General features: G+C 34.7%; 2 protein-coding genes across 2 annotated transcripts; one reads left to right on the forward strand and one right to left on the reverse strand.

Moving 5' to 3' along the window:
* Positions 1–787: 787 nt before the first annotated feature.
* Positions 788–4,148, reverse strand: LOC125678164 (tRNA pseudouridine synthase A-like). Its single transcript, XM_048916399.2, has 8 exons — positions 3,757–4,148; positions 3,536–3,584; positions 2,660–2,769; positions 2,499–2,573; positions 2,161–2,364; positions 1,649–1,904; positions 1,346–1,532; positions 788–1,208 (listed from the first exon to the last, which is right to left on the reverse strand). The coding sequence occupies exons 1-8, from the start codon at positions 3,960–3,962 to the stop codon at positions 949–951; spliced, it is 1,347 nt and encodes a 448-aa protein (XP_048772356.2). The 5' UTR covers positions 3,963–4,148; the 3' UTR covers positions 788–948.
* LOC125678162 (protein Spindly-B-like) lies at positions 4,057–17,404 on the forward strand. Its single transcript, XM_048916385.2, has 10 exons — positions 4,057–4,238; positions 7,156–7,317; positions 9,305–9,490; positions 9,853–10,002; positions 10,114–10,212; positions 10,327–10,416; positions 11,507–11,647; positions 12,310–12,410; positions 12,609–12,793; positions 15,729–17,404. The coding sequence occupies exons 1-10, from the start codon at positions 4,221–4,223 to the stop codon at positions 16,151–16,153; spliced, it is 1,557 nt and encodes a 518-aa protein (XP_048772342.1). The 5' UTR covers positions 4,057–4,220; the 3' UTR covers positions 16,154–17,404.
* Positions 17,405–20,569: the final 3,165 nt, after the last annotated feature.

Raw genomic sequence — 20,569 nt, forward strand, 5'->3', positions numbered from 1 at the left:
GACACAATGTGAATAACTACTGAAGAGTCGCTTTGCTTGTCGTAAGAGGCGGCTAAATGGGGCGGTCCTTCACATGAGACCGCAAAAACCGAGGTCCCGTACCTAAATTTAGCAGTCCTTCATCAGCAATGGTGACATCTCCATAAAAGTGAACAATTCTCGAGCGGGACATTAAACAATATACAACCACTGAAGAACTCGCACCAATCAACAGAGAATGATGTACATCATGAGAATGATGTACATCATATAATGGACACAATTTATATACTACATGTACATACATCTGTATATAAAACACTGGACTTTTAACATCATATAAGAAGACTCTGCAAACAGTTTCTTGCCAATATTTGTCATCCCCAACCAGCATTTTAATTAATATAAGAAATATAGCAAATATCATTCTTTATAAACTACATTTTTCAAACTACCATAAACTCCTTGCTGCTCAATGGTGCATTACAGTTTCAAGGCAAATTATTTCTACTGATATAGCAAAATTCCTGCTAATTTTGTGTGTGAATCATTACGACTACACTTTGGTAATTGTTTCAAATACATGCACTTAGAAAAGGTCACCAAAAGTAAAATGCTCTGCTGCTCTTCACCGTGACATACAAATGTGTGCTGCGTCTGTAAAACACTCGCCTTGTTGACGGAACTGTCAATACATGTATACTCATTTCATAGGTAAGCGCTCAAGTGTAAGATTTGACTGATCAGTGTGTGAGCAGAGCTTGATACACTTGTGAGTAAAAATAGGAATTAATCATGTACAAGTATATGTAGTTGGTTTACCTCTTTATAATAATGAAATTAGTCAAAACATGCTTGATTTATTGCCTACATTTAACTCATATAATTCTTCAATATTTGCACATACATATGTATGTCCTATTTTTGGAAGAATTTCATTTATTGAATAATTTCATTTTTGAACCTTCATTAGTATATATTTGCTTTGATTACTCCCAACTTTGTCTGAATTAAAACAGAATTTGAGGAGCCCCTTAGTTTGGCTGTCCGCCAGTGCTGTTCAGTTCTATCTCCCTCTACTTCTAGCTTTATCTCTGACACTGTAGACAAATCTTGAAGTGTGGCTTCATGCTGCCTACTATTATAGTTGTACAACATGTCTCTAAGAATACTTAAATTGGCCAATAGCTGGATATATGGGTTGTCTGTGGAACAGGACTCGTTTAGAACTATAAAATACAGGAAATACATATGAATTTCTGATAGCAACTGGCATATTGAAAAGAATGTGGTATAAAATTACTAAAACAATAAATTCATGTGAATGAACTTTGAATCAGAAACTTCAAATTGAATGTTCTCTTACTTTCTTCATGACACTCTACATTTTGAAGGAAGAGCCCCCGTGGCTGCATGGTATGGGTTGTATCTACTCTAAATAGCGTTGTGTTATCTTCTTGAGACAGTTTCTGTCCTGAGATAACTCTTCTCAGCAGCTCCAAACTATACTCTCCTTGTGCATACCCCACCATTAGTCCAACCATCCGACGGATCTGTCAACAAAAGTTGCACGTATAGGGACTTTTTAATGTACATATACATGTATATGTTAACCATACAAGAAATACAAACCTCGAGTAACTTACAACACGGCATAAATACCAAATACCTGTTTATATATATAGGAATGAGACTTGAAATGAATCTCCCAGAATTCCAGTTCCTGTGCCAAATGTGGATGAAGATCCAGCAGCATAGGATGCCCCCGCCTCACGTCTATCTGTACATTTCTTATGTAGGACCTATTACCACCTCTCTTCTTCCTCATCTGTACGTGTCCAGCTTCTGATGTGCAGTTATAAATGTTGTTAACACCAGACAGTATCTCTGTACTCTCAATCAATTTATCAACACTGAAAGGAGGACTGCAAAGTAAATCAATAGAAAATTTGTATGTAATTGTATGAGAGAGAGAGAGCGAAAAGAGAGAGAGAGAGAGAGAGAGAGAGAAACATAACAATTAATCATTAATAGTTCAGATCTAGACATTTATGTTACAATAACTATATTTTCAGCAACAGATGCAAGTATAAACCAATGATACATGTACACAAATGCATTTTATGATATTACATAGATAGAGCACAGTTTTTCAACACTTATGATTATTTGCACATTTACCTTAATGTTGTGCATGTTTTGTCATTAAATATAATGCCTGTGCCCTGTTCTGGAAGAGTTCTACATTTTATCTTTTTTATTGTGACTCCCTTGGACACTGGAACCATTAATTCCTTGAAGACAGCCAAGCGATATATATACACACGTTGTTTGATGACTTCTACTGCATTTCTGTAGAATGGAATCTCCTGAATGTTATGCACTCTGTAAAAGGAATCAATTTACCATAAAAATCGATCTCTTAGTTTTCCCTGACATATAAATTCATTTAATTTGAATGCTTATCCCTTTAACTATAAAATGTCTATCATGCAGCCATTACTTCAGACAATAATTACCTGACCTCTTCCTCTCTAGCTCGCAAATGATAATTCAATGAGTAAGAGAAGTGTTTTGTGTCAATTACAGCTTTTCTGAAATGAAAACAATACATGATACAAGTTTAGTTCTTGTATTATCTTGCATATCGACAGTCACCACTGTAAAGCTGTGTACTCACTTATCATACAGAACAAATTGCAGGATATTAGATATGCCATGGACTCCTGCATCAGTGCGGCTTGTTGATCTCAGGGAAAAATTATTCCCAAACTGTTGTTTCAGAAAATCCTGTAAAAAGAAAACACAAGAACTCTTTTTAAAAGTCATGTTCCATAACAAATACAGACTGGAATGAATGATCACCACAGCACTAAAGTTTTACGAAAGTACAGACTAGCTGTACGCTTTAGATCTCTCATACAGTAATTATTTAGATTTTTTCTATTGGTCCATTAACAGTTCCAGTCAAAAGACTATTTCTACCTACGTAGCTATTAATAGCTACCTAGGTATTTAAACCTACTTATAGTACCTTACTTCTACTTACTTTTCCCTGTTTTTAAAAATATAAACAAATAATAATTAAGGTGCATCTTTTAAACAAGTCAGTCGTTTTATGTATCATGTTGTGCATGTGGATGGCAAATTTCGGAGTGTACATTGGGGAAATGCATGAAAAATCGCCCCAAAAACCTTTAATGTAAAAATGCATGAAGGTAAACTTTAAAATTAATACAGATTTGTAAGAATTAAATTCTAGACTTCTTGGGTGTAGTAATTAATTGATGCAAATTTGAAAGGTTAGAAAGTAATAATTTTTTTGTCCAATATTTTTGTGGTAATTCAATCGTCAGTGTAAGTGAATCAAGAAATTTGGTACACACCATATTGCGCTGTTCTTGGGTTTGGCCATGAAATGCAAGTAAAGGAAAATGTAGGTAAAAATAGCTACCTGGAGTAGGTTTAAATACCTAGGTAGCTATAAGTTGCTGCGTAGGTAGGTTTATAGTCTTTGGACTGGACCTGCTTATTGGATATGTAATTTCTAACTCACCGACACAGCCAATTCTACTGTTTTCAAATTTTGATTGATAGAAACTCCTCTGAAATACATTAGATTTAATTGTTTATGTTGGTTAAGATTGCGTTTAAGCTTTTAAGTCATAAATTGCAAACTGCAAACACGTGGGGTTCTTTTTTTTTTTTTTTACATTGTATTTTTTTCCATTTGAGATCTTATGAAGAAAATGAAATCCCCCAAGTTTGTAGAGATACCTGTATTTTGTGCCATCATATGACAATCGAATGAAATATCGCCTTGCGACCTCTCTGATCATATCAAAGCCATGCTCTGTCACCTTTTCTTCTTTTCGGGCTCGGCTTGGATGTCGTAAAGTGAAAGTAGGTATAAGCGTTATGTATAAAATGTAAATATTGCCTCCGAAGTTTTGTATCATGTTTTGATATTTTTCAATGATCATAATTTGACTGACCCTGGCCTTAGTTTGCACTATACTAGCCTTGTTAATAGTTTTGGATAAAAAAAAAAATTATGAATTTAAGATCGGGCTCGCTGGACTAAAAATTTTGAATGGAAACAGGCGCCACGTTCAAAACAATAAATGAGTAATTTGAGTAAATGAGTAACTTAAGCCAGGGTTAAGCTAGATTTAACTTGAGTGACAACAGAACATATATTGAGAACTACAGAGAAGTCATTACAAAGGAAATTTTAATTCATGATGGATGAAACAGAGGTTAGATGTCTGATGTGCTTACCAATGTTTGTTCACAGGAGTTTGAAATTTTATCAATAAAGCCGATAAAATCCATTTGATTATACTTATAGCTCATGGCTTGGTCAAACAAGTGAATTCTATTGACTCTATTGATAAAATTTCAAACTCCTGTGGTTTGTTGAATTTGTTTGTAAAGTAATAGACTGAGTTCACACAATTTAGAAATTACTGTTGAAAGAGGAAGACATATTGGGGTTGAGCATAATAATAGAATTTGTAAACTGTGTGTAACAGGAAGGGAGAAAATGCAACGAACCAGACCGGGATTCGAACCCGGGCCCCCTGAATCTCTAGTCAGGTGCTCTACCACCGGCGATCGAACCCGGCTACATGTGCAATAGTAATAACATAGAAAATGAAACTCACTTCCTGTGGTTGTGCAAATGTTATGAACAAGAAAGAAAATCCCTATACAATAAATTATCAATGTTACATAACTTCGATTATAAGCTGATCAATGATGACAATATTAGGTAAAAATTATTATTGAATTCCAAGTCCTATAGTGTATTGAAATGTCTGTCTAAATTTATTGAAGATGTGTCTAATAAAAGAAATTTCCTTCAAGCAACTGATTCCAATATATCTACATAATTTATTATGAGAAAATCCTAATTCTATGACTATTCTTAAATATGTACTATTATGACTCCATATACTATTCCTATATACAAGGTATACCTATTATGGTCCCTTTATCTCATGTACACCTTATATGCAGTGTAATATATCATAATATGATTTTGTCTGGTGCCATATCAGTGATTTTTGAAGACCCATTTTAGGTCCGAATATCGGCCCTTTCCCCTTCCAAAAATTCCCAATTTAACTTGCACTTTTCCCAATAATAAAAACTGGCTAAAAACATACTCGTTAAAAAATAAGTTCAATGTGAATAGTTTATGTATGGCATGACAAAGATGCATCAATTCTAGATGATTTAGAAAGAATGGTCGAAAATTTTAAGAGCGTAAAGAGAAGAAATTTAAATATGTAAAATAAAAGCAGAATGACATCAATTTGTGTTTAATTTCTTGTATGATATGATATATTTAGCGTATTTACAATAATGACTAGATTTTCCCAATTTGATCAAAATGTTGACTATTTTTCCCAATTCGAAAGCCACAGGACCCTTTTGAAAAATGTTGAAAATTCACTGCATATTCATGCATTCAAATCACTGATTATATTTTGAATATTATTGTTTCTATGATATAATCTATAATAACTGCCTTTGCCAGTAATTGTTATTGTGCTTGTGCAAATAAAATCATTGTCATTAATCTAAGCGAGATTCGTTGAGGCTGGATATTTCGACGATGAATCTCGATGAGATGTAAACATGATCAATAGCTCAGTATCATTCTTAAACTTAGCAGATGAGTACCATGCAAGCATGACACATGTCATTAGTCAGTAAACCAGTTCTTGTCACATATATTATACATGTATTTCTAATGATGGATATGTTACGACAGTTAGGTATCTAAAAGGCTTTTTAAAATATCTAAGCTCTAGTGGTACAATAAGATACTGACCCAGAAGCATACTAAGTACTCCACTTGCACGGAACGGTACAAAACGATCCTTGCATGGAAACTGAACAGTCTGCACTGAATGGTAGCATTTGGGCCAGGGGTCTAACTCTGACACAGATAAAAAAAAAATACCCACTCACTTCAAATGTCTAAAAAAAAAATCAGAAACTAGGTGCGGTATGCATAATTTGCTGGTCTCCTTCCAAAGATTAATGTACTTGCTTGCCAAATTTCAAACCACAGGTTCTTTTAAGAAATATTATACAGATATACATCATTGTACTCTCGATTTCACCTGCTTATCTTTACTAGGACATTTACCGGTCCAGGTCACTGGGTGGTTTCTTGCCTATGACAGCAGCAAAATCTCACATCAAAATTACGAAATGTAATATGCTTTATGAAGTATGCTGGAATGAAGCATTGCATTTCATGTCCTCGTGTATTTTCAGAAATGAAATTATTTCTTTCAAAGATGATTATCTTTAAAATCTTATTAGTTTTACTTTTGTTTGAAAATGAGGAACATTATTTTGTCTCAAAACAATATAGTAATCAAATCTCACCCATAATGAGCAAGATCTCACCCTTTGTCTCATTGGATTGATCACATGTTTGGCAATGGGTGTCTTTTGAGTGTACGACTTGTGTGGTGTAGTAGTATCATATATTGATAATATATATATCAATTCATATATTAAATATCTGTGACAAGTACCTGTCATTAGGGATGTTAGTACATGTACAGTACATTGAGTACACCGCACTTTCGAAAATTCAAGCATCGTACATATAATTTATTACCAATTTACACTATATGTGTCATATTTGTACCACCCCAAATATTTTAAGTACATTACATAAATCTTGAACTTGGGAGGTTTTCTTTTAAAATATGATGTTTTTTTATCACTTGAACATGTTGAAAATGAAACTCCTCAACCTCTCTTCATTCACTCCCAAAAGTTCTATATTTCATGAATTTTTGACTACAAATACTAGTAAATTGTGCATAGAAGTCTATTAAGGTAGCGCAGTGGTTAAAGCATTGGGTTGGTGAATCGCCGATCTCGAGTTCAAATCCCTGAGAGTCTTTTATTCATATGTGTTGAAATAATTTTTTTGTATTTATCCAGATTTGTATATTGTTTGCCTTTTTGGCATAGGTACTTATTGTATATCATCATATCTTTTATAATTAAATCAATTCGTACTGATTTGAGAAACTATTTCTTGGTGTAGTGAGCCACCTTAAAAAAGGTTAGGGTTTAATTTATATTAAGATTAAAGATGTCTGAATTCAGAGTGTTGCAGTTGTGTCTCTTTATTTACAGGACTTAAGACAGGAAGTATATTCTTTAAAAAATAAGTTGGCAACAGCTACTAGCCAAGAGGCCTGGTACAATGAAGAGATTGCTCAACTTCAGACGATGAGGAAACAAGACTCAGATATACAGGAAATGTTGAAAGAGGAAGTCATCAGGTTACAAAGAAAGGTGAGTTTTGATACAGATAAAATTTAATGTTGTTGTGATGAAAGTTTCAGTGCACTGGAAAACTTTTACCCCAGTGGGCAGCTTCTAAACTGAGCAAATTTGAATTTACTCATTACCCTAATGTAGTAAATGGTTTAGAGGAAATTTTAAAGGGAAACAAAATTGTTTTTCAGTATGCCCAAGCAAAAATAACAGGGGTAGGTGTGTGTGTGAGTTGGGGAGGGGGTGTTTTCCTTGATATACAGTAATAGGCTACTTTAAAAACCACAGCTGAAGTTACAGTATACTGCTAATTTGAAATTTGAGTTATATGTAATGGCCTTCAGTAAGGGTCACTGACACTCTAAACCTTGAGAAAAAAGGGAAAGTTGTCAGATCAGCTTGTTTAGAAATGTCTGTTGTTTAACAGGTACAAAGTGTAAAGTTTTCCTTGAAATCACATGTACACGCTAAAATACACAAAAAAAAAATGTACTTCCAACATGTCCAAATACTGTGTACCCGGTCAGACTCTGATTTATTATTTAAACTAAACATGCTAAAGCAAGCAAATTTTGACTAACAAAAAAACCCACTATGCATATAGTTGACTCAATGACTGCAAGTTGACAAAAATAATGAATATTATGATGTTAAATAGTGTTGAATAATCGGGAAAATTTCATAATCGATAATCGGTCAAAATCGGAAGAACTAGATCGATCAATGATCGATATAATCGGTATTTACATATAGTTAATAAATGTTTATTATTTTTGGGTTATTTCCTTTTAGTTTTATGGATATGTGCAACATACACACATCTATTAGCTTATTTACGAGGAATGAAATGGGTTTTTTTTTTTAAGCCATGACATCCAGATTGGCTTTAGTTTAGTTTTAAGAAACCTTAAAGTTTTCAGACGTCCGACTTTGGTTTCCATGGGTAGGGATATATATCAAGTTATCAACTAATCCGAGATTCCTCCTACTCTTACCCCGCTTTTATATCGTGACATGTGTGGGAGAGAGTCAGAGCGGACTCTATAATGAAAAGTGGGAATTCAGCGACACCAGCTAATGTCGCTGCATTACCTACGTAATATAAAAGCGGGGATAAGAGTCGGGGGAATCTCGAATTATTTATCAACTTCATTATTATTGAGTTGATTTCAATATCCAGGACGACGACGATGATGATATCTAAAGCCTTCCTTTTCAATGTGTTGATTGATATATACATAGTTGATTTGTTTATAATGGGCTTGTGTTTGGGCGACAATCGATTATGAAAAATGGAATCGATAATCGGAATCGACGAGACAAAAACGATAGACAATCGTTTCATCACTAATATTAAGTATGATAAGCTTGAAATTTTCAGATTAAAAACACATGTAACTGTTTGTGGGATTGTTTGGAGGGCATGGTGCTGTAAATGGGCCAGCTAATATTATTATACCCCCCGCAACAAGGTGGGGGGGGGGGGGGGTATACTGGAATCGGGTTGTCTGTCTGTCCGTCCGTCCGTCTGTAGACGCAATGGTTTCCGGGCACTAAAGCATTATCCTTTCCACCTACCGTCACCATATCATATATATGGACTACCCATGGGATGAAGATGTTCCCTATCGATTTTGGGGTCAAAAGGTCAAAGGTCACGCGCACTGGACATCGAAGTAGCAATATGGTTTCCATTTAAATTCTTTAACGGCTTTTTCATCGCATGGAGATGCTGTGTTCCTAGATAATTCATTTCTCCCTACAAACGAGAATACCCAAGGTTTGTCATGCCATTTGTTTTTTACACTCAGAAAAGAGGTAGTTTATACCTATTACCAACACCCTTTGGGAGATTGGGGTAAGCGGGGGGTATTCTTAGTGATCATTGCTCACAGTACCTCTTGTTATAAATGAAATCTGATAGTGCACAGTAAGTAGGACTATATGATTCAAAGGTTATTATGATAATTCCTGTGTGTGATATACATTCAATAATCAACTCCAGATAGGGAATTTGGAAGAAGATATTGATCAGCGCAAGTCAACAGAGTCTAACTTGAAATCCCAGATTCAGTCTCTTGAGAAGTTAGCAGAGAGCAACAAAACTATAAATGAAACCTTGTCTCACAGCATAATGACGGAGGATAACTCACAGCTGATGAATGAACTGGGTTCTCTGCAGACTGAAAACGTAAGGACCGAATATTTATTACTTAAAAAACGGGTGGGAAAATCCACAATTACCAAACAGCTTTATGTGATATGTATCAATTGAACTGTAAGTACTGCCATTTTTTTATTGAATTTTTTATATAGTCAACATGCTTGAAATTGACATGTATGCCCAAAATTAACTCTTGATGGCAGCCACAGCAGATTTAGATATGTAAATTTTAATAATTTGATGCTGCAAGTGATTTAAAACTTTAAACACAGAATAAGCGCCATGCAGTAACACTAAATCCGACAGGTAGTAATAGACATCTGTCAACAATATCATAGTATTTGTGTTTTAGACAATAAATGATACCTGTAATTGTGTAATCTTTGTAGACCCAGCTAAAAGGTGAAATCATTGAAATTAGGCATGAACTACAAAGTGCAGCAATTGAACTGGAGAATGCGAAACAAAAGCTGGTACACAAGGACCGAGAGTTGGAGGAACTTCAGTGCCAAATAACCACCTATGTCAACACTATAGAAGTATGCCTGGCATTTCTATTGTAGTGGTTTTATTGTTGATTTCTTTCTATCATTATAGTTTTGAAGTTTCAAAAACCTAAATTTCTGGAAATATTTTTTTTTTCCTTTTAGAAATGTAGGACAGAAAACATTGAACTGAATACACAGATCGATGTTTTACAAATGGAATCTCAAAGCCAATCTTGCAAAGGAAATTCTTTATTTTCAGAGGTACTGTATTTTATTTTATTTTAAATAAAGAAAGAAATAATACCCTTGCATGTATTTGATTGACTGTGTCTGAAATTAGCTTGATTCTGAATTTAAAGTTTATATGTAAACCAGGTTGAGGATAGAAGGATAAAAGCCGAGAAGTTGGTGAAAAAATACCAACTCTCCAGTCAGCAACTGAATCAACAGAATCATAAATTGAAGGTAAATGTAACTCTTAATAGTAGAGAAAGACTTGTTCATTGATGATTAATATGCACATGAAATTAGACATGAAAATTTGCTTCCTTGTTTGGAAAGTACTGTAGACCAGTCTATCATGGGCTTTGTAAGTTTTTCAAATTTACACACATAAATGATGTGAAATTTGTCGGTAGTATCTTCCTTTTCTAAAATTCTAACTATTCTTGGTGCAATTTTTTTCTTTTATTTAGATCATTTTATATTTCAAAGAAAGTCCTCTTCTTTTGCCTCATCAAGTATTGTGGTGCTTTCAACACTTCTTAAAATGCAGAGGGGAGAGAATAAGGGTTTTTGAGAAGTCATCATGGACAAAAATGTTGATCATTATACATGTATAGTAACCCAGATCAGTTCTGACATATGCCATAATATTCCAAGTTCCCATCTTTGCTTACTGAAGATGAAGGCCATAAAGTTCATGAAAATGATTTTTTCTTTGGGGGGGGGGGGGCAAAATTGGCAAATTTGAAGTATGGATGGCTTCAGAAAATATATGTGCCTATCGGCTATCTCTCAAACTTGCATAATTTATACATCTGTTTTTAGCTTTGGCATAAATCTGGTACATACACAAACATTTGCTCTGTTTATTCTACAACAAAATGTATGAAATTAAAAAAAAAAAATGCCATATTTTACTGAAAACCTTAATTTGTTCAAATTTGAGACAACTTTGTGACTTAAGACACCTACATGCATGATCGTGAATATATATTTTTACTAAGACTTCATCTTGATGTAAGTTTTACTGTACTAGGTTTCATGGTTTTAAGTCTATTTTGAAATTTAAGTGAAAATGGAGGCTACATGGGGTCCTTATTCTACCTTATATGAATTGTTAATTCTTGATAAATTCCAAATTTTGCAGAAAAGTTGATGGGAGACAATTACCAATATTAGCAAGGTCTTGGGATTGGAAAGCCTGGCTGTAGTTTATGTTTAGTTCCCAATATTTTTGGATTTTATTGTGTTTCACATTTTTCAGATATCAATATTTTGTTCTGTTACTGATAGATTTGATTTTTTTTAAAGTGTAACATTTCATTTATAGATGCAGCTCTTTACTTGTATGGGCCTCAATAAAGAGAGATCTGATGATGACCGCATTGAGAAACTTCAGAGTGAAGTGTATCAACTTCAAGAACAGAACAAACAACTCCTGGAACAAATTCACAGTTCTCCCAAATCAGAGGTAGCACCCACTTAATAAGGATGGATTTCAATTTCAAAACGTATCAGTACTTATTTTGGCAGAGTTTTGATTCACAATATTTTGTGCTAACCTTGTTAATTAATATCAAATATTAATTAATTAATAATACATATTTTTGTTCCCCCTGCAACGCGGAAGGGGGCATAGAAATACCTGTGTCTGTGCGTCCCACTTGACTTTGTGGACACATCTCCTCTGAAACCACTCAACAGATTTTGTTCAAATTTTTTAGGATTGTTAGTCACAATATGTAGTTGATGATATTGTGCCGCTAATGTAATTGGACAAATTTTACAGGAGTTATGGGACTTTGTTGAATTTGTACATTCTACAATATATAAGAGGTTGTGGACGCAACTCCTCAGAAACCACTGAACAGATTTTGTAGGATTGTTAGACACAATATTTAGTTGATCATTTTCCACCGCAATTTTGACACAACAAATGTTACAGGAATTATGGGACTTTCGTGCTTCAACTTTTTTTGGCGATGTTGTGGGACATATAGCTCCATGTAGCAATATTGTACTATCTTTTCATGCAGAATTAGACCACACAAGTGTGTTTATCATAATGAATATTGTTTCTATTTGTTTTATAGTGATTTTAATTTCTGTAAACAAGGTTTTGAATCTTTTCAGGCAGTGCTTACTGGAGATGTTGAGGGTATATTGAAAGAAGGAGCGGTCAGTTCTGGAGAGGAGTATGTGAAATACCTACTTAGCATTATCAAAGCAAACAAGTGAGTGCTGGTATACTTGACGCTGATTACAATTGCTTGTTACAAAACAACGGTGATATTGTATGTGTTGAAATACAAAGATAAGATCGCTTATTTATGATAATGATCAGAAATTGTAATTCCCGCAGCATTTGTAAATATAGATAGTGTATAGTGGTATAATAAGTTGTACATGCTGACAATCTGTGATCTTTGTAGTGATGAAGTATCAAAACTTAAAAATGAAGTCAAGGCACAAAAGCTGCTCCTGTTAGCTGAGAAAGACACAGTTTTGTCCCTGGAAAGGAAGCATTATGACATTGATACTCAGAGGGAAAAAACAAGGGCTTTGTATGTAAAAGAAAAAATGAAGGTGGAAGAACTCAGAGCAAAATATGAACCTGGTAAGTTTATTGTAGTATAACTGTAAAAAGTCTCTTTACACATGTGATAAACATGAAATTATCGGGGCTGATGAATTTTTTTGCTGTAAGATTTATTCAGAGTGTAAAACCCCTTTCACACATTCACGGATGAGATGCTGGATTATCCCGGATTGTTGATCTGTGATGATCTGTGACAATCCGCCATCACCATGTACAATTGTGCATGCATTTGGCGTAGTCCTGGACAATTCGACTTGGCTAAGCCAAACCGTGAAAAAAATGATACTTGTTTAATTTTTACCCCGGATCGTCCCGGAAGAAAATCCTCCATATTGATCCATGTAGGTACTGTGTACCACTGTGTATCAACTGAGATGTCCATGTATCAACCAAGAAGTCCGTGTAGCCACCTTAGTAACCGTGTAAAGCCCGGGATCAGCCAAGTACAAAATTTTTCTGCTGAAGAACATGGATGTCTACGGTCTGTACACGGATTGTTCCCAGTAACTACACGGACAGACACGATAAATGCAGGGAAGACAGACCATGATAATCCGTGTATCTCTGTGATACAACTGTGGATGGACCGGCAGAAACCGTGATCTTCCATATGCTCTGTGATCATGCTGGCACCGATCGGGATTTTTCCCCGGGACATACGGGTAGCTACCATGCTTATCCATAGAGAAACCAGTGTTTTCCGTGTCTGCATTGTGATAAGACCGTGTTGACACCGGCATTACGTCGGATCACCTCAAATGACTAGAATTTTGCATCCGGTGTTGACCAGCTCCTGATCCGTGAATGTGAAAGGGGCTTTATTGATGCAATTTGCACATGTGCAGAAATTTTCAGCAAAATATATAAATGCAATGAGTTTGCAATTTTATTGCCACATTTATAAACCAAAATGCTGTGATGCCTAAATTTTAACCTCGTATGTAAATTAACGCCATCAAACTCAGTTGCTATGTGTAGACAAATGTAACTATGACGTCATAGTCATACGTCACAATATGAAACGCGAGCTTTTAAATGCATCTAAGATATTATATACATGTACATCTAAGGTATTCTACCACTATCTATTCCATGTATATGTTTATGTATTAGAGTGAATAAGATGTCAATGATACCAAAACTGAATCTGTGGTGAAAATCTAAAGAATGCTTTATACAGGGATTCGGTTCTAGCCTTTTAAGGTAATTCCATCCCACTAGAATTATAGGTTCAATCTTATATTTGATTGTTAATTCTTCAAATAAAATATCTTGGTAACAAATAAAAATGATAAAATAAGTATGTTGCAGTATTGATAATTTTTTTATCAATTAGCACCCATATACTTGTTATCAACGTCAGAAAATGCAATTTTCCTTAAACAGCATTATCAAAATTTCACAAAAACTGGTTAAAATGATATGAAAGTACATGTATTCATAACAATTTCATGAAACTGTTTCTTTAAAAAAATATACAAACTGTTTGTGAAAAATAAAGAAAATCTATCAGATAATGGAATTGATAAATGATTTTATTGAAAACAGCTATTGCCCTTGGATTCAATATTTTGAAACATATAATTGATTTTTCATATATAACGTAGACTTTTGAAATATTTTATGGTTAACAAGATTTTTTACAATTACTATTGAAAAGACTCTAACAAAATTTATGTTCCTGTCAACATAAATCTGATTCAATCATTGACTTTGTGAAATCTATGACATCACAGGAGGTTGGAATTACATTAACTTCAGGCACAGCGAAGAAATGCAGCAATTTGATGCAATTCTTGTGCTGATCCACGTCCGAGTCTTCTTATCGGTAACGGAAAAAGATGAGCGTGTGATCCGATTGGGGCATATACATACATTTCTTGTTTGTAAAACACATTTGATTAAATATTCCTGGTAAATGTTTTGCCCTCAATAATTATTTCCTCCACACTTTCTTAATCTTCTTCAAACTACCATAAATCCCTTTGAGATAAAAAAAAACTGACATGAAAATCTAAGAAACTATGGAAAGATCATGGGACATTTAATTAATAAGAATGTAAGGAAAGTATAATTGTTATATTTAGAGAGTACACATAACATGATCCATTTTTTGTTGTACATATATCATCAAGTTACATGAAGTTGTATTGGTAATTTTTCTGTGCATTTAATAAACATGTAACTTGCACATTATCTTTGTTGTGGCACTAATCCACAAACTTTTCTTATTATCCTCATGTGTTATTAAAATTTTAAGAAATTTAAAAATAAAAAGATTTGCATTGTACTAGTGGTGTTCTTATCATCGATTATAATCGAAAATCAGTCGATTGTTGGCAAATTCTAAGTGCTCGATTAGGAAAATTTTATTCCAAATAAGCGTTTTTAGATTTTGTTTTCTCAAGGACTGTAGGATTTGAAGAATATTCCCGCTGTGACCTATCTATTAACTTAAAAGTTTTGTTTATTGTAATGGCGACGCACATGAAAGCGAAAGTATTCATACCCGGGAAAATCGTATTGACTTTTATAAATGTAATTAAAGGATATTAAGATAGTAAATGAATAACAAACACAAACAGAAAATATTCATTTACACAATCTCTGCAATAAATTATATTGGTTGTTTCAACCAATATAAATGTAGAAAATATTTTTTCAGTAGTTAAATGACTTGCATTATAGAATTTCTCTATGTCCAATTATCTCACCGATTCCCATCACTACATTGTAGATACTTTCACTTTATAGGAACTATCTTCCTTGTAGTATACTAGTATAGTATTACATGTATATGTAGTAAATTCAATGAAATACTTGCATCTATCATCAATCTGAAGATTGTTTTCAGGTACATAACCAATTATATTTTGATTCAACAAGTTCTCAATATTAAACACAGTTAAATTCAATATATTATTAACTGTGACAGATTGATTATTTGTTGCAGAGAAAATGAAGAATGAGACTGGTACAAAAAGGGGCAAGCTAGAAAAGTTAACTTCAGGGACTGAAAACTCCATAAAGGAAGCAAAATGTGAGAAAAAAAGAAAAGAGAGTTCCAGAGCAGTGAAAGAACTTTACATGGATGAGAGTACAGCCAACACTGAGAATATAGAACCAGAGTTAGACACAACAGAGAAGAAAACAGAAAGTGAAATAGAATACAAAAAAACGAAATCGGTTTCTCTGAGTGATGAAATTAAGATGTTAGATACTGAGGGTAGGGAAGAAATTGGTTCGTTGTCAGAGAAAGATCATTTTCAAAGGTCAGGTTCGTATGACAAACCAGCAAAAAGTAAAGGTCGTAGGGTCACCAATATTGTCAAAGCTGAGATACCAGATTCCAAAGTGAATGAATGTTCACCGCAGTGATACTGTGTTATGCTAATGATTGTTGTGTAAAAACCATTTCAAGAAATGTTAATGTGGTCTATGTTGATCTAGAATGGATTATCCCTAGTGGAAAAAACATTGAGTGATGATGATGAATCTTTTATTTAATTAATCTTTGCAAGTCTGTCTGATTGAAAGGTGAATTAGACAAGACTTCCAAAGATGAATTTAATTGGATGATGCATTTAGTAATACACTACTTTACAAAGTTAAAGAGAATATAGTAAATTTCCCATGTGTGTGTGTGTGAAACATTTCTGAGGATATCATTAAGTTTTTCATCTCATACCTGTTACAGGAAGGACAGGTTTGGAAGGGAAATTGCCATGCAGTTGATAACCTTAGTAGTCAAAACATCATATTACATCAAAGTTATAGCCAGTAACCAAATGCCATATACAGACCGGTCTTTTACATTCTACGTAGATGATGGGAGGGCAAAAAGGTCATAGATCAAGGTCATTGTAGTCAGTAAGCGACTGTAAGATAAAAAACTCAAGAGATGTTGCCTTTTGATTTCTAGGTTCGTTAATCAATATCGTAATTTAGTATCCAAGGTAATAACAGTGCCGATAGGGTACCTCATGAAATACTGTAAACGTATTATATTTGGTGTGTACGATATTTGGCGGAAATCGTTTTTTCAACAAGTTAGCATAGATTTGATTTAGCGCATTCCTGAATTACTTTAAACATCTAGATTTACGGATGGCACTTAGCGATGTACTTGATTTAGCGGAAGCTGCGTTCCGCCAAAGGCGCTAAATAGAATACACAGCCAAATGTAATACATTTACAGTATGTGCACATGTCATTCTCTGCTCCTCATGTATATAAAGACCAAAATTTTCAATGTATAGTTGCTTTATATATGCATGTGTGTATACTGGGGGAGGGGGGGGGGGTATAAGTTTGGTTTCTATGATGTCAGGTATATATGTATTAGACGTGTATCAATATGGCATTAGTTATATTGATCGTAGGTCTGTATGATCTGCATATTGTCAGTATGATGTTGATATTATAACTTGTATATATCAATAATCTGGAATGATTGTCAGTCTGACATAAGTTTAAAGGTGTTTTAACCCTCATTATTTTAGTAATTTTCATTTGTTATTTTTATACAGTTAATGAACGAGTTCATACACTAGGTCTTGTGATTTTCAACTTGAAAATAAAACTAAATGTACCACTATGACAAAATAAACAGTTCAACAAAAAACTCAACAATGTTAAGTTATTAAAATGATGAAAATTGTAGTGTGATACACATTCACGTTTGTATCATGGTGAGGTAGTATGTTCTCTGGACCCACATTCACGTTTGTATCATAGTGAGGTAGCTATGTTCTCTGGACCCACATTCACGTTTGTATCATGATGAGGTAGCTATACTCTCTGGACCCACATTCACGTTTGTATCATGGTGAGGTAGCTATGCTCTCTGGACCCACATTCACGTTTGTATCATGGTGAGGTAGCTATGCTCTCTGGATCCACATTCACGTTTGTATCATAGTGAGGTAGCTATACTCTCTGGATCCACATTCACGTTTGTATCATAGTGAGGTAGCTATGTTCTCTGGACCCACATTCACGTTTGTATCATGATGAGGTAGCTATACTCTCTGGACCCACATTCACGTTTGTATCATGGTGAGGTAGCTATGCTCTCTGGACCCACATTCACGTTTGTATCATGGTGAGGTAGCTATGCTCTCTGGATCCACATTCACGTTTGTATCATAGTGAGGTAGCTATACTCTCTGGATCCACATTCACGTTTGTATCATAGTGAGGTTGCTATGCTCTTTGGATCCACATTCACGTTTGTATCATAGTGAGCTAGATATCTTCTCTGGACCCACATTCACGTTTGTATCATGGTGAGGTAGCTATGCTCTCTGGATCCACATTCACGTTTGTATCATGGTGAGGTAGCTATACTCTCTGGACCCATATTCACGTTTGTATCATGGTGAGGTAGCTATGCTCTCTGGACCCATATTCACGTTTGTATCATAGTGAGGTAGCTATACTCTCTGGACCTACATTCACGTTTGTATCATGGTGAGGTAGTTATATTATCTGGACCAACATTCACATCTCTATCATGGTGAGGTAGCTATGCTCTCTGGACCCACATTCACGTCTGTATCATGGTGAGGTAGCTATGCTCTCTGGACCCATATTCACGTTTGTATCATAGTGAGGTAGCTATGCTCTCTGGACCCACATTCACGTTTGTATCATGGTGAGGTAGCTATGCTCTCTGGACCCACATTCACGTTTGTATCATGGTGAGGTAGCTATACTCTCTGGACCCACATTCACGTTTGTATCGTGGTGAGGTAGCTATGCTCTCTGGACCCACATTCACGTTTGTATCATGTTGAGGTAGATATGTTCTCTGGACCCACATTCACGTTTGTATCATGGTGAGGTAGCTATGCTCTCTGGACCCACATTCACGTTTGTATCATGGTGAGGTAGCTATGCTCTCTGGACCCACATTCACGTTTGTATCATGTTGAGGTAGATATGTTCTCTGGACCCACATTCACGTTTGTATCATGGTGAGGTAGCTATACTCTCTGAACCCACATTCACGTTTGTATCATAGTGAGGTAGCTATACTCTCTGGACCCACATTCACGTTTGAATCACATGTTTTTGAATATGAATGAAAAGTTTACAATATGAATAACAATTTATTGAATAAAAATAACATGTTTTTGAATATGAATGATAAAATTATCGAATATGAATAACAACTTTTCGAATATGAATGATATGCTTTAGAATATAAATTACAAATATGAATAACAAGATTAGTATAATAGTGCAACGTTTTACACGCCATACTGACAATGGTTGTTTTTTTTTCTCTGTAGTTTTACGTACAGTATATCGAAGACGTATATAACGCACAAATGTCTCCGAGTGAACCTGACAAAATTTTGCACTCTTAAAAAGTGAAATTTGTCAGCAACTTGCCTTGTGTCGTTCAAATTGTGCATAACCTTAATAGAAGCACATCTAGTTGGAACTGGTGGTTCTTACTTTTTCTCACTACCAGAAGACGTACGTTTATAATGATTTTCTCTCAGCGTTGTTGACTAGTCCGTTAGAATTTATTATCAGCGAGCTGAACACAGCTTGTCAAGAATGCCAAAAATAAATTTTATGTTTTTGTCTCCTTTTAAGTCCAGTCAAAACAATGTAAATAGCAGAAAGACAAACACGCGTGATGTTATTAGGTACATCGGTAATTGTAAATTTCTAGAAATGAGGGGGATAACGAATTGTTTGCGAAGATTAAATGCAAAGGTCATTTATTTTTTTCTGCTCAGTTGAATTATAAAATGAAAATTAACCACGCAACCAGGGAAATCCTCACATTAAGGGACTTCTTGTTCAAATAGTATCATATACAGATTGGTATCTAGAAAAATTATCAGGGTGAATATACTTAACCTGGGCTTAAACCCTTGGGATTGTTCCTGTGTCTACATTACAATGTTCTATACATACAACCTTAGGTCAAAGCTCAAAAGAATCAATTTTAAAATGTAGGATTGGTCCAAGCTTGCAAGTTTTTTTCTTTTTCCTGACTACCGGTACCTGTTGAAAAATGGTTCAAATTTCAACGACTATGGGCTAGATTTTCAACGTTAATTGCGCTGCCCAAGTCGTTTTCAACGGTGTCAAAATTTTACGCTACAATGGCACAACCCTCCAAAGCAGTGTCACGGCCTTTTATTTTGCTAACTTTTTCAAAACAAAATGTTTTAATTAGGTGATTTGAATACAAATTCCATAAAAGTCTCATGAATCCTGAAAATTATACATTCACAAAGCATTTTTGTCAATATTTGAATGAGTGTTTATAAAAAATAAGAAATTTCGTGCCTTTCGTCAGCGTACGCTGAGTACATGTATACCAAGACCGATATGTCTTTACTTGAGAAATAAATTCCATTTTTGAAAATACATGAGGACATGAATTGCGATGCTTCACACCAGCGTACTTTCACGAAGGGCACTTCATAAAAAGTGTCGGAATGAAGCATTGCAGTTCATCGTGTATTTTCAAACACATTCTACGTTCATATTGAAAACGCATTTAGAGGTTTTCAGCATCTTAGATGCAACGATGAAATTCCACAAGCTCTACGCATCATGCTGAATTAAACTATCTACACACTTGTCCAAATAGTTTAACAAACATCACCGATACAATCAGATGGTGTTAAACTCAAAACCTTTTAACCCTTTCTCGCTCAAGTATTTGCCCATCAAGTGGCTTGGAAAGCCACTGTGCGTAAACTGATGTTCGATCGAATGTTGAGTCTCAGACCAAGTTTCCCCAGGTGATACATGTATTTCACA

Source organism: Ostrea edulis, chromosome 1 (genome assembly GCF_947568905.1).
Source record: "Ostrea edulis chromosome 1, xbOstEdul1.1, whole genome shotgun sequence".
In the NCBI taxonomy this organism is placed as follows: Eukaryota; Metazoa; Mollusca; class Bivalvia; order Ostreida; family Ostreidae; genus Ostrea; species Ostrea edulis.